The following is a 15,000-nucleotide window of genomic DNA, read 5'->3' as shown; positions in this document are numbered from 1 at the left end:
TGTTTTGGTTTTCAAATTTCCTGGGCGCCGACATCTTGAATAATTGTGACGTGTTATGGTTGCTCTTTTGTATTTGCACAAAGAGCTTTTGTTTTAAAACAATAGGGCAACCATGACACGTCACAATTATTCAAGATGGCGGCGCCCGGGAAATTTGAAAACCAAAACAACCGTTTTTAAAATTTATTTATTTCGGATACAAGCGCTCCCATTGGAAAACGTTCGAACAATTTTGATTGTGAGCATTATGTTAACTATTTTAAAGATATGTTCCTGTTTAAGTGGAGGTTCCCTTTAAGAGCACGACCGGTAAAAGAAATCTCTTCATTTCATTCACCGAGGTTAACATGTAACATCTCCTTCAGTACATCAAGGAAGATCTGTCGAGAGACGTGGGATATTTGCTAAGTTAAATGCAGAGCAGTTACACTCTTCTATTGCCGTCGACCATAGACTGTATGCATAAATGGCGGCTAAGTAATTATTCTTTTGTCTTTATTTTAATCATCCTCACTGGCCTCGTTAGCACGGGCAAAATTCAAAGGAACTCTTGCTCCAAAGTGAGGCCAGTGAGGATGGTCAGCACAAAGACAAAAGAATAAAAGAATGATATCTTGGCCGCCATTTTATGAATACGGGTTATGAAACGAAGGTTCATGGGAGAAAACCGCGAAATAAGCAATAATCTTAATTCTCTCTTTATCCGGCCGGTGCACAATTGAAAAGATACTGAGCAGTGCTTCCTGAGGTGCTGTTAAATATGGAAATTTATGTGAAGTATCTTTTCAGTCTGGGTGATATCCTCAAGTTTGGACAACTGACTGAAATCAGTGTCATTTCCAACTATTGCTTATACTAAGTTTGAAATACTGTAGATGATGGCTCCTTGTATAGCGTAAATTCTGCTTAAGAAGTAAACCAGTAAAATCAATAAAGGGGACCCCAGCTCAGCCGCCTCCAGCGCTTTCCATTTTCACTGGTCTTTCACTCGGCGTTGCAGCTCGATTTTAAACGCTGTGAAAAGGCAGCCGCGCCCCTCTCGGTATTTCCATAACAAGCTTAAGTTGTTTGTCAGTCACCAATGCGATTGACAATCAAGTTCAATGTTAATAACATTCAAGAACAACTCCTACGGATAAGACGATCAGCTAATGTGGCGCTATATTGAAGTCGTAAATAGAAACCACTATCGCAAATATTAGGTCAATTGTGCATAACATTTAAATTTTTCTAACAATGTCCCAAAAAAAATAACCAAGAATCACTCAAAAAAAGACAAAGTTTCAATTTAACACATTCCCGATTTTACCGAAGTTTAATTTCAAATGGTATATTGTCTGAAAAAATAACAAATAAAAATTCTTAGTTATCGTCCCTAATGACCACCGAGTCTCTGATCGAATTTAAGTTAAATGTTTGTCATCAAAGGTCACATTCCTTTCATGGCAAAGTAAACTTGGTTGCTTTCTCAATGAAACTGTACTCCTTACAATGATGTTGTTCCTACAACTAAAATCGTAGCAAAATTCACAATGCGCTGTCACTGAGATTAAATCCGCGAAATATTGTCTCACTGTCTCTAGATAAACTCTGTAGAAACTCGGTTACCGAAATGTGAAGTCAGTTTTTGTTCGAAAATTATTCTAATTTCTGGCTGTTTACCTTGCGTGCGATAACTAGCAGCCGAGATTATGGATTTCCAAGTGGATTGCTTTAGTTTCAAACGTGAATGAGAATATTGAACACATATTGAACGAAGACAAAACGAAAATAATATTTTACAGAGAGAACCACTTCGCGATGTCACATTACAGAGAACTCCGAGAAAACTTACCTTTTAACCCGCTTCTCGCTTTGCGCAGGGAATTTGAAGGTAAATGAATATTATCCTTGTGGAATTAGCTTTATTAAAGGCACGTCTGAGTGTCCATCAAATTAAATCCAGTAAGTTATATTTGAATGCCATTCCACGCATAAGTGCTCAAGAGATCACGCAACATGAGAGTCCATCGACACTTCGACGACTGTCGGTTGTCGCTAGGAGAATGTCGGTAAATTCTCGGAAAAGGCAGAGAAACTATGGAGAGCTGAGTCGACTTTTTGGGGAGCTGCAAAGATTAGGTTGCTTTCAGTGAAAAACAACTGCTTACTTTTTGTGTCTGTAATTTTTCCTTTGCTTTCTTTTTTAAGACTATACATACGATGTTCACAAGATATGTGGACCACTTTAACCGTGGAAATGGGAACTTTGGTGAAAGCTAAAGAAGAAATCACCCTGTCAGTTTACTATAAAAAATCCTGAATTCTGATTGGCTTCTATATCAATTAGCTACTAAACGCTAAATATACCGCGAGTTTCGTAAAGACGAATGTCTGCACATAGCATGCATAAAACCCAAGAACAATTTCTCTTGTAAGACCTTAAAATCAAATACAGTAAAACCACGCGAGTAAGTCTAAGAACCTGTTAGCCTAAAATTTATCAGTTAGACCCCCTCTAAACAAGAACCTATGTTTGAAAGTGGTTCTTATTTTCTAAAATCTAAAAATATGTGCACTTTGACAAATAAGATCAATTGATTATTATTATCATTATTCATTATTTTTTTTTTGTTTGAACTTAATGTAAGACTCCTTAGATGCAACTCATTGATGTAAATAATATTGTATATTTATGTAAACTTGTCAATCTATTAATTTATTACTATTAATTTAATTTTTATCTACACCATCTATTTTGCCAGTTCACTTCTATACATATATGTATATATTTTTGTTTTCCTTTCATTTAATTCCTGTGGTAGTGGCCATCTTGAAAGCATTTGCTACTATGGCGCACTTTTCCACTTTTTCTCACTCAAGTATAATTAGTCTGTTTCCTTCTTTCTTTTAAATGTTATGTCCATTATTTATTTTCTGAAATAGTGCATAATAATAATAAGTCTTGAAATCTCTTGAAATCTCTGAAGATTAATGTGATCTTTCAATTTGACTTATTGTAGTCATTTATGTGAACTTTTTAATTCTGTATTTAAATTTTATTCAAATTTAATATAAGGGATAGGAAAACTGGCTGCTGCATAGGGTACGAAGGCCGGATACCACTAAATTCTGCTATCTACAAGTGATTTTTTTTTTTCATCAGAAATAAGAACCAATTTAAGAACCTGGATAGCCTAAATTTCTGTCAATAGACCTTTCTCCAAAATTGAATGAGTTAAAATTAAACTGAATGAAAAACTGATACCAGAAACAGAAAGAGCACCTTTACTGTAAAGCAACCTTGCAAAGTTTCAGCGTATTACGTGTTATATCAACTGAGGAAATGTAAGTTGAAAATTGACAAATTTAAAGGCGTTTGTATTACTGGGGGTATACGTCATACCCTCAATTATACAAACGTCTGTAAATTTTTCATGGTTCAACTTACACTTTCTCAGCTGATATAACACCTGATATGCTGAAATTTTGCAGGGTTACTAAAGTAAAGGTGCTCTTTCTATTTCTGGTATCAGTTTTTAATTTTAACTTATTTGAATTCTCGGCCGCCATTTTGGAGAAAGGTCTATTTTTACCATCTATGTAAGAACCTGTTTTATAGGCTAAAGTTTATAATGGAAGGTTCTTTCTGTCGGGGTTTTACGGTATCGGAAATCGAAGGTACAAAACAAATTTACTCGTTGTTTTCATTTTCCGTTGGTAAAATAGTTAAATATGACGCTTTGCGTCCCGTCGACATTTCCTCAAGTAATAAAAACTCTATACAAAAGCAAAACTATTGTCAAATACTTGTGAAATGTTCGTGGCTAGTCTGACGCGGCGTTTCGTCTCGGCCAAAATACTTTTCTGAGATGCTCAACGAGTTTGTCTTTGAATTCTAAAGGTCTCTGAAGAGTCTCTTGGCCGAGACGAAACGCCGCGTCAGACTAGCCACGAACAATTAACAAATAATAACTCTCCAGAACTAATGGTTTAATTATTAACAGGGCTCTAAATTGCGACTCACTGGTCGCCAATGCGACCACAAATTGAGTGCTGGCGACTAGATTTTCAGAAGTGGTCGCCAGCTGGTGAATCACGTTTTGTATGATAACCTAGGATAAAAGGTAAACAACTTTTGTATTTCAATCCTTACATGATGAAATCATTCGGAACTGGTAGCTAGAACACGACTCACCGAAGGACCTCCTCGGAGCTACCTTGATATTGATAATAAATTGATAAGGAACCTGGAAACGCATAATGAGTTTGAAATTTGTATGGAACCTTTAAAAAGGAACAGGTTTCCTTAACGTAAAGTAGGTTGGAGGACTTGTCACCTCTGTTAGAAAGCGGACACCTGCAAAATTGACTACACAAGGTGATTAATAAATGGAGAAAAATATCGGCAGAAAAGTACTTTAAGAAACCAAGTTCCTCTGATTCTAAAGGCTACTGAAACCGTACGAGCCGCTTATCCCGGTCGGAGACTGGTACGAGCATTGTGGTTGTGTGGGGGCCTAGCCCAAGCAATTGTAGTACTGCGTGAGTATTGCGTTTACTCGCGATGAAGGTAAGTTGCTTGCCACGCAAGCTGTAGGAGAATAACGAACTACGGTTTGAAGTGGTGAAAAGCAAGGATAAAGGACCCATGCTTGCCTTGCTATGGAAAAACGGACTTACGGACGATGCCTACTAATTCAAAGGTATTTTTGCGCGGTTCACTGAATATGCGGAAACAGTAGATCTTAACAAATGTTATTGAAATCCAAAAAGAAAATTGGGGTTAACCACGCATTTCTCGAAGATAATTAATCAACAATATTTGTGAAAAGCTTTAAAATACAAAGCAATGTATGGCATTCTTTTCCAAATTGAAGCTTAATTATCTCTGGAAAATGCATGGTTACCCCCAATTTCTTTTTGGATACCAAGAGCACTTGCTAAGTTCTACTGTTTCCGCATAGTTTTGAACCGTGCTAAACTATGCCTGTGTTAATAAGCACTACCCATAGGAAATCCGAGTATCTCGAGATGCGCAGAACGTATTCTCAATAACAATAGTAGGCACCGTTCTTACGTACATCATATATTAAATACGTTGGCGACCAAAATTTAATATCTGGCGACCAGATTTTTCCTATTAGTCGCCAGCAGGCACCTGCGCAAAAAAGTTAATTTCGAGCCTTGATTCAGCTAGTGTATAGTTCTTATTCATAAATGGCGGTCACATTTATAATCTTTTGTCCAAGTGCAAATTAGCCTACCAAGCCTTATTTTAGAGCAAGAAATCTTTTCAATTCACTGTATGGTACCGAGGCTTGGTAGGCTAATTTGCACTCGGACAAAATAATTATAAATTGACCGCCATTTATGAATAAGGTCTATTAAAAACCGAGTGTACCTACCATCGCTTAGGTCCCGGTATTCCAATTTTTAATCAGCTGATTCAAGTATCCAGTCACCAAAACAGCTGTCTACAGTCCCTCAAAGGCCGGCCATATTCCACGTATCCTAAACCAAAAAGATTTAAAAATTGTAAAATTTTGCCATAACAGTCAATGAGATGAACCCTGACCCAGAAAAAGGCTGGCAAGGAAAAGAACCAGACAGGAGGACGAGGCTTTTGGATTTGAAAAGAAAAAAAATTCGAGGGTGGTAATCTTTCCCGCAGTTGTTTGGCGGCGAAACCGGATACTTCCGCAACCTGCGCAGGATCAGACGAAGTTGGACACACGTTGACGCCTTCTCTGTATCCCCGTACGAATCTCGCGATAATGAGTGGTAGATGCCTTTAATGACAAAAACTTGAAGTACAAGCTGCTGTACGTTTAGACTTCCGTGTAATAATTTATAATAGTATCAAAAGGAAATGACAAACTTTTACAAGCTGAGAATTCTATATACTCTACATGAAATTCTTTGTAAAAGCCTCCTGAAATTTTGCCTTAAGTTACTCAGTTGGCTACTGCTTCCTTGGAAAAGACACATATGCTAATCCCACGCAGCACGATTCAAATTATAATAAATGCATCTAAAAACAGACGCAAACAAACCCAGCAATTGCACTGGTCACCTTGCTGACAAGTTCCTTGACACAATTTCATCTTCAAAAAAGACAATGTACCTTGTGTGTCGACTTTCGCGTCAGATGTTTCAATCGGCCTCTTCACCTCACGAAATATTAAACCTTAAAAGTGAAGAAAATACTTTTTATATCCCCTTACAAGACGCAAATAAATAATAAGTACTTTTCATTCTGGCCGCCCGCCGTATGTTGTGTGTAAAATGGCCACCCATTCATTCTGGCAACATTTTTACTTAAATGACACGCACGAATCGCGCCACACCAAAGGGAAAATTCTGTGAATTTATGAACTTAAATTCCAAGTAGAAAGGGTCATAGAGGACAACAGAAACTTGACTAGATTCACAGGATTTAGCAGGGCACATTTCTCAGTGAAGGAAAGAAAATCTCGGATACGCTTTCACATCAATTAATATCTTTGTCTCATGGGGAAAAACGAATACCTTTTATTGCTTCAATCGTTGCATGCGAACAAAATATCTACTATTTTCATAAATATGTTAAAACTACCTCAAAACAAAACACCTTTTATGCTTAATCCAGATTTAAGCTTGCAGTAGTTAAAATTGAATTTTCGGAATACGAATAAATTCAATACTCACCAGTCTTTTTTTCTGTCGATCTGAGATTGATAAGCGCCGAGATGAAATCTTTCAATATTCAAGTTTCTTTCAATACATGGTTAACCAGAGCAAAGAGTGAAAGTGGGAATTTCCCATGCCACTGATTCCCCTCTACCAAATCTCTTTAATAAGATAAGATTTTTTATATTCGCTAATTCAACATAAATTATACGCCGGAAACTTAAGTCTGTATACAATAAATGCTTTGATGTCGCTGGCAAAAATTCAAAACAGGAGTAACATTAGAACTTGCAATCATGAATAGTTTTGAGTCTTAAAATTTTACGCTGGATAATTCATACAAAGACCACCACAAAAGATTTGCTGATGAAACGATTATTTCGGGTTTTCTTTTCTTATTTTGAAACAGACATAATGCGGCAGGGCTTCGAATCTCAAAATTTAACACTTCACCATAAAACACAAAACACACAATCACAAGAAATCTAGATATTGAAATCCACTTCAATTTAAGTTATGAATATGAACCTGAAAAGGTACAGTGCAACGATTTTTATCAAAAATTTAAAAATAAATTACCTTTTAATGGCTTGATCGCATTAAAATCATTTCTACATTTCTTACGCGATTTCAAGTCAATCTATGGCAAAAAAAAAAACGGTTGGCCAAGATACACTGTATGCTTTATCGAATTTATGCCAGTTCACAGTACCGTAAAACGTTCACCCGACGTTTTTAAGTTCGCATGAACTCTTTCTTGGCCCTCCGTCGCCCAAAATAGGTATAAATAGCTTGTGCATTAAAGAAGTTGTTTAAATAAATCCATTTTATCATTATTTTGCGACTTGTACTAACCGAGCAGCGTCCTTTGGATGTTGAGGTGTCACTAAAAATAGCTTGACACGGTCCCATTAAAGCGCCGTTTCGCGGACTGAGATCGCGCAAAAACGACACTACCTGAAGTGACGTCATGAAGTTAAGACTACCGCGTATGTGCTTTCCTTCTCTAATCAACTCAGTCTTTCTTAGCCTGCGTTGCTGGGGGCATTGTTGGCGCGCGAGGAATAAGCCGCGCGGAGAATGAGGAGGAGCGCTGTGAAATGTACTTCACAGCGCCCCTACAAAACACCTAAATAGTTGTAAGCGCAATCATTTCTTACGTATGCCGTTACTGCACCCTCCGACAGTGTAAATAAGGTTTCAAATCTGAAGGGCCCCTTTAAATAACGCAACTTTCAAGTTTTAAGCAATAGAGGACTTTTTCCGTGTTTACATAGCCTCATCTAAAGACGAGGGGGAGTTGGGAGAATTCGAGACAGTTAAGCAAACCCTCGAGTGCGTCAAGGGTTTGCATAATTGTCGAGAATTCTCCCAACTCCCCCGAGTGTTTAGATGAGGCTATGTAAACAAGGAAAAAAGTCTTCTATTGCTTTTATAAATTATTTCTCAAAGACAATTCGACATATGAAGGAAAATGCTGGTTTTTTTACTTTTTGATTGAAACAGATTTTCTTGATACGCGCTCATATTTCCTACCAGCCAATCAAAAAGCGCGTCTGACAACACACCACCAATCAAAATTCGTATGATGTCACAGCCGTGTTCGTTTTTAGTTATAAATGGTAATATTGAATAACCAGATAAAATTTCTTAGAACTGGGAAATGGAGCCTTAAAATTAAACCGATTTAGAGTAAGTGGCTTATGGCTAAAATTCAAAATCCCTCATTATATGTCACATTTGCGATCTTCCGGCTAACAATGCTAACCAATTTTTTGTACTTGGAAATGTTCAACCTCATATGTGAAGATTTCTCCCACTTCTTTTTAGGCGCCAGGCGACAGAGAGACTTTCATTAAGTCACAAATCAAGCAAATTATATCCCAAGGAAATTATCTGAAAGAAGAAAGTGGCTTCTTATCGCTCTTTCAGGCAGGAGTTGTCAGTTTAGCGATAACAATAACTTTCAGCTGAACACAGGCATCAGATAATGTAAATTTGTGCTGGTATTCCCAGATCTGTACCACAAATGACTAACGTCATATTTGCCAACCAATGTCAAGATGATAAAAGATGCCATCCCTTCTTCAATGATTTCGTCTTCGCAAAATTATGAACAAGTCTTATCATTTCTTGGTTTTGGTCGAATGTTCACTCTCGTCATTCGCACCTCATATCTTTTCTGTCTTTGCCATATTATCAGCGTGTCATCTTTTGGTCAGACAACTCCGAAAACCTGATTGGTCCAATCCGCGATGAAAAGGGAAGATCAATAAATATCAAGTTGATGTTTCGCTAAGGATTAGGTCGCCTTTATCTTTCAGTTGAACGAGCGTCAATTCGCAATATTAATCTGTTTTCAGTAGACACGTCTTCCTCTATTACCGATCGGCAGCTGCGCACAGTCAACTCGTTTTTGAATTGCAGCCGCATCACAAACACCTTAATTGCATTAATCAAACCGCTGCTCAAAAAAAGGAGAAATACTAAGAGCTTTAATTCCATGAAACAAGGAGCACTTTCCTTTTGAATGGAAAAACCATTCGTTCCGATGGGACAACATATATGGAACAGTCCTTCCCACTGGAATTTTTTTCGCAAAAGGAATAACTTCACACGTGCTCCTCTTTTCTCGTTTTCACCGAAATGACCGGTTTATCGCTGAACCATTTGCTTCACGATGGAAGACCCGGCGCTCCGTTTATGGAATGCAGTACTTCCATTAAGCGAAAACTTTTACCAATTTTTCTGACCAATGGTATGTTACCTTTTAATTGTGGAAAATTTCTACTGTTCAATTCGGCGGAAATTCTCACCGGTATTACCTCTCAAATGGAAAGCGCTAAAGACGTTTCCGATGCTTTTCTGTCCAACGACAATAAACTGTTATGCGTGAATATTTACTGAGGTGGGCGAGTAAATTGGCATAAAAAATTCACCTCTTTTAGAAAACGAAACATCTTCCTAAAAACCGTCCTTTAAGGCGGTGACAAGAAAAAAATATTATATTCCTTTTTTTCCATCTCATTTTCACCTTTTCATGCCATATGGCGAATACAAATTAAAACACTTAATCTCTTTAAAAGCAAGACAAAAACCGATGACCGATAACAGCTCGGGTATTTCCCAGACGTGTCTGAACCAGCAACATTATTTTTCGTCAAGTGCTCATTTGTACAACACTATAAAGTATGCTTTTCTTACCTCGCATCGCCTGTCGTCACAGTTCTTTTAAAAATTTCAAGACCCAAGCAAAATGGGGCTTCTCGTTCTTCGACAAAGCAAGGTGTTACTAGTTATATTTTTAACTTGTATCTCTCAGAATCAAGCTGATAATTGCATAATATTTATACTAAAGGAGCGGGGTATCCAATCGAACGAAAATGGAACGATTGGTGTTCGTACGTTCGGTCTTTGCCTTCTTTTCGCGTAGTGTTGTTTCGGACCTTAGAGAAAAAAAATCCTCTGGTACCCAGGGTACTAAGGCGGCTGAGAAGAGTAATTTTCAGGGTAACCACATAAGAGCAAGAGCTTGCAATCAATAGAGATGATAAAAGTAACAAGCGATCAAGTAAAACTATTTTTTTCCTTCAGAGCGAAATCATCGTAATAACCCTGGAAGAGTATCCAATCGAACCTTCGGTAATCGAACAAAAATCGTTCGATTACTGAAAATTTAATTGGGGATACCCCGGGTAAAGTACTAGAGTCACAAGCATTTTTCCGCAAATAAGGCAAATTAAATAAACCGGTCTCGCGAAAATTTGAAGCTGAGCAATAATAGTGTTTACCCTGATATCAAGAAAATAAATATATAGTTAAACGAGACTCACCTGAAGTCGAAGTTTGACTGAGATTCTATATAGCCATTGGTCTGGAGCTAAGAGGCCAGGATCTTGTGAATGTGCTGCGACTTTTACGAAGGAGTCTTGCTTCCGCTGATAACACTCCCCTCGATCAGCGGTGTGACATTCGGGTTACTTTTCGGAGGAGAGAAACGACTCCCAGAAATATGTGTGCGTTCGCAGGCAAGCTTTTCATGAAAGATCGGCATCAGAACCGGAATAAGAAAAACTGTTGCTTTAGCGGAATCCAAAGGGATAAAGGAGTTTTACTGCGAAGTACGCCACATGTTTAATCAAATGACAACGCCAAATGATTGACAAGACATAATTAAAGACCAAACAATAAAAAAAATCCTTTGATTTTATTTGCTAGTCTAAGAGTGCAATAATTTATACAAAAATACAACGACGTTTCATAAATCGATTTCCTACCATGCAGTTATTTTTCGAGAACATAATTATCACTGTGTTGTTAAGATTCTGTACACATTTTCCAATTATCTATGGAGATTGGTGAAATTTGATTACTAACTTGCTACTCACACAATGACTGAGGGAACGATCAATTGAAACAAGAGTTATAAGTCACATTAATCGTACAACTGAGTCTGGAAATGTGCTAATACGGATTTCAGTGAAAACGAAGAACAAAATGTGTTGCGGCAGTTTGTTGCCGCAATTCCCGTCCTGTCCCGTCCCGTCCCGTCCTGTCCCGTCTCTTTGATTTCTGAAAGCTCTTCATGCACTTTGTGGCCTTTGCTTTTCTCTTGCGCTTTCGATACTGCGCACAAGCCTGTAACAAGTCTCTTAAGACCTTTAGTGATAAAAGACTGGCTTTTGCTTTTTTCTGCCATCGCTCGGCTAACAACTAAAAGTAACTCTCAAGCTACATTTTTCCTGACAAAATTAGCCTTTCAAACTGGTCAACGAGTGATCAGTCAAATGAGAATGTATTCTGATGATTTCCCCATTTCACTACTTCCCCTTTCCTCCTTTTCTCCTACCCCGGCCAACCCTTTTGAGAAAAGCAAGCACTGTTTTTTTTAGTGCATTGTGGTCCAGTTTTCATATTTACTGCTTTGCGCATGCTTCTTTCACATGACCGCACAAGTGCTGGACTGTACCAGATCTTCATCCTTGACAACATACTTGGTAGTTGTTAATTTGCCTTGAGTGTGCTTGACTTGGTCAAAGGCACTGATAGAGAGAAAAGATCATTTAATTTATATCAAAGTGTTTGATATGGTGCTTGGAAAGTCATGAGTGAGTAAAAAAAATTGGCTAGGAGTCCATCTTTATGGCTAGCAGTCTCTCTTTTACTCTAGAATCGTTGAAACGAACGCGTACGTTGAAATTTCAATGACTGAAGCTGCGGATCACAAATACCGCGGGCGTGGGTTAGAGTGAAACCAACGCCCGCGGTATTTGCAACCCACAGATTCAGCCGTTTTGAAGTGTTCGTTTCCACAATTTTAGAGCAAAAGAGAGACTGCTCGCAGTCTATCTTTATGATTGAGGATGTAACGAGAATTAAAATGATGGCATCTTTTGCGAACTTCATAACATAACACAGGCAAACCGTTCAATAAAAGGCTGAGATAGATCGAAATCTACCAATCACAACGCAGGATGTGACCAATCAATCCAATCTCGAAAGGGAATAAAACGAAACCATTGCAAGAAATAAATAATGAAAGGCGCAGTATGACAACCAACGCAATCAAAGCAGTTTTTTTTTCATGTTACAAGTTAATCACGATGACACCCTCATAGTACAAAGCCGAGGAACAGCTTTTGATGTTAAAGAGGTTATTGGTCACACGCACCCCTCAACCACATTTGCAGTTTTCATATTTCGACAGTAAAATTTAGGTAAAAGTCAATCAAATGTTTCCATGACGATACTCTTGTTCTCTTGGTGGCAGCTGAATTCGTCACGGAAACATTTGATTGACGTCCACCTAAATTTTACAGTCGAAATATGAAAAAATTGCCCGTTGAGGGGCGCGTGTGACTGATAACCGCTCTAAATAATGAACTTACTTCCTCAGAGGAGATTCAACAGCCTGCACGCAAGGGGGTACTTCCACTTTTTTCCTAAAGCATCGTTTCTTGGCTTCTTCTGGAGAAAAAAGCTGAAAGACAATTCCAACAGAAGCGAAAAGTTTTTATAAATCTCCCCAACACTTTGTAAACGAGCAAGCGTTATATTATTTCAAGAGATGATCACATAGAACTTACGTCTACTGCAGCATTCTCCTTGAAAGACAGCTTCCCGATAAAACTTCGTCCAGCGGTATCTCTTTCCACGTCTTCACTTTTCGTATTTTCTGATTCGCAGCTGCCTGAAGCTCCTCTGTTGACGGTCAGGTCTTTTGTATCTGAGTTCACAGGTGCTCCTGAGTTGGTTGCAATCTTGATCCAAGGAGAATTGATCATAGTTTCTTTGCATCGTGATCGTGTGTTCGGCGTAGCCAGTACTGTAGCTCTTATGAATGGCCTCCTAGTTTTCGTTTTTGACCCTTCTGACCAGGGTGGTGTGGGGTATGATTTATCAAGCAGCTCATTACGCATAGGATAGAGGCTATCTTTGATACAAACTGGAGGATTGGAGCAATCCATCTCCGAATCCTGAAAATTCAGTTACGATAAAATTTGCTTAGAATATTGAGAAGATCCCTTGCACCAACCCAGTTAATTTAAGCAAACCTAAACAAATTTAGGTTTCCCGATTAGAGCGGTTTTCAATTGAGTGTCGAAAGTAATTAGCTAGTTGCATTGGTTTTGCATTACTTCACTCAGTGATTGGTTCAAATTCTCGCGCCACTTAAGTGAAATCAAAACCAATCGTGGCTCGCGCGTGTACACTTTTCCCGCGCTTTGTGTCGGTTACGTGCCATTACTTCGAGTTTTGATTGGTTTACTGGATTGTCTGCGTCCTTTTTAAACCTTTAAAACCTTGGTTTTGGTTTTACGACACTCGATTGAAACTCGGTCTGAAGTGATTCGTTGAGTAATTAATGCATTACTCTACCAACTAATCAGTGTAGCTCTGTGATGGAAAGGAGGGCAATTTTGCCGTGAAAGGACTTGACAAAATAAATTGAGTTGAAATGCTGCTGTGCGAATAACAGGTGAGAAGATATGACCCCGAACTTCTTAGGCAAGCCAGAAATCTTTGTTTTTGGGGATGTACTGTGCCGTGTCTCGCACGAGGGAGAGAAGCGTCTCCTTTTTCGACATCCCGCGCAGTCATGATCTGCTCCTTTGCTACAATTTTCCTGTTACCGGTCAATTTCATTCACAATAGTCAATTATCACAGAGGGCTAAAATTTCCACAGAGGGCTAAAATAATAACCCAAGGTTTCAAAACTACAGAGTTAAGTAAATATCGAGGCTTTTGTTCATGTGACCAGAAGAGAACAACTCTGTGATAACTTGTGCGGAATGGAATCGTTTGCCGTACTAGCTTACAGTGTAAGTTACCGTTTTCAAGTTGAACGTTTACCTGTCTTAAAAATCCCAGTCCCAAGCGCGCCTTCTTTGCCGCAGATCTCGTCAGTGGGGTCCCGGGCCTTTTTGGCAATTTATTCTCCTCTCTTTTAGGCCTTCGTAACGATGCTCTGCAAGTTCTTAGATTGCTATAGGCCGGTAGACAAGGAAAAGCTTCATTAATTCATAAACAAAGTGCCACATCCGGAGACCGAGATTTGTGGGAGGAAAATAAAACGAAGAATTACAATGATCTTAGAAACAAATTAGTGCTATAAAACTGAGTGAAGCGACCACATTTTTGGTAATCAATTCGTGCACTAACCTGATAGCATCCCTGATACAGGTGAACCAATTGATCGCTTCCATTTTGGACTTAGAATACAAAAGGAGAGATTTGTCTTTACAAGTTATCTGAAATTGCAAAGAAAATGGATCACTTCAAAATGAAGACGAACCACAATGGATCAATTACGCTCATAAATAATAGTTTCCTTATGTTAAATAACAGCTCAGTGAATACCTTGAACAGTGCTCCAGCGTCAGAGGTTTCTGCGGCTTCAGTTGAGCCGCCCAACACTTGCTCCAATTCACAATCGATCAGCGGTAAAACTCGACGACACAAGAACGAACTGTATCAAAGAAATTTTAGACAGTAGATCAAAACGGAAATTATTCCAATTGCGCTCGAAGGTAAACAAAGTCGAGTGTTTACAGATCCTACCTTTGCTCTTTATCTGTTGAACCATTTTTCTTTGCGTAAATAAGAATGTCCGAAAACAAAAAGAACATTCTTTCTTGAGATCCACGGCCACAAACCTGGCGAAAAAAGAGGACACGCCCTACAATCCGCAAAAGTCTTCCAGAATACATGCATTTCTTTTCATTCCATGCACTCTTCATATTAAGAACTCAAAACAGTTTCAACACTTGAAGAGACCTTGTTATTAGAAGGATTTACACTACTGTAACAACACTTTATCACGTAACAGCAATGTTATGGTACCATGT

General features: G+C 38.4%; 3 protein-coding genes and 1 long non-coding RNA gene across 7 annotated transcripts in view; 2 read left to right on the top strand and 2 right to left on the bottom strand.

The window, feature by feature from the left end:
- LOC138026924 (tumor protein p53-inducible protein 11-like) overlaps nucleotides 1–10,536 on the bottom strand; it is a 31,310-nt gene extending 20,774 nt beyond the window's left edge. Inside the window, exons 1-3 of one of the 4 annotated variants that reach the window (XM_068874389.1) lie at nucleotides 10,485–10,536; nucleotides 6,107–6,169; nucleotides 5,388–5,493 (exon numbers count right to left, since the gene is read on the bottom strand). In XM_068874389.1, the coding sequence (XP_068730490.1) occupies nucleotides 5,388–5,390 (3 nt within the window). In that variant the 5' untranslated portion in view covers nucleotides 5,391–5,493; nucleotides 6,107–6,169; nucleotides 10,485–10,536. Of the gene's footprint in view, nucleotides 1–1,834; nucleotides 2,025–5,387; nucleotides 5,494–6,106; nucleotides 6,170–6,669; nucleotides 6,801–7,506; nucleotides 7,882–10,484 lie in introns of those variants that run through there. The other 3 variants (XM_068874387.1, XM_068874388.1, XM_068874390.1) reach the window with 3 other exon arrangements.
- Nucleotides 1–15,000, top strand: part of LOC138026739 (uncharacterized) — a 269,593-nt gene that overhangs the window by 114,396 nt on the left and 140,197 nt on the right. The window lies entirely within an intron of this gene.
- Nucleotides 8,107–8,951, top strand: LOC138027820 (uncharacterized). Its single transcript, XR_011127517.1, has 2 exons — nucleotides 8,107–8,343; nucleotides 8,482–8,951. It is a non-coding gene; the product is annotated as an uncharacterized lncRNA (long non-coding RNA).
- The window catches only part of LOC138026548 (rho guanine nucleotide exchange factor 39-like), a 10,401-nt gene continuing 6,257 nt past the window's right edge, over nucleotides 10,857–15,000 (bottom strand). The window contains exons 8-14 of the mRNA XM_068873942.1: nucleotides 14,714–14,808; nucleotides 14,513–14,621; nucleotides 14,315–14,403; nucleotides 14,006–14,138; nucleotides 12,738–13,127; nucleotides 12,540–12,631; nucleotides 10,857–11,693 (exon numbers count right to left, since the gene is read on the bottom strand). Coding sequence (XP_068730043.1) covers nucleotides 11,591–11,693; nucleotides 12,540–12,631; nucleotides 12,738–13,127; nucleotides 14,006–14,138; nucleotides 14,315–14,403; nucleotides 14,513–14,621; nucleotides 14,714–14,808 — 1,011 coding nt within the window. The 3' untranslated portion in view covers nucleotides 10,857–11,590. The remainder of the gene's footprint in view (nucleotides 11,694–12,539; nucleotides 12,632–12,737; nucleotides 13,128–14,005; nucleotides 14,139–14,314; nucleotides 14,404–14,512; nucleotides 14,622–14,713; nucleotides 14,809–15,000) is intronic.

This window comes from Montipora capricornis, chromosome 12 (genome assembly GCF_036669925.1).
Source record: "Montipora capricornis isolate CH-2021 chromosome 12, ASM3666992v2, whole genome shotgun sequence".
NCBI lineage: Eukaryota > Metazoa > Cnidaria > Anthozoa > Scleractinia > Acroporidae > Montipora > Montipora capricornis.
The sequence above is the reverse complement of the archived record's forward strand: the minus strand, read 5'-3'. Positions and strand labels throughout refer to the sequence as shown.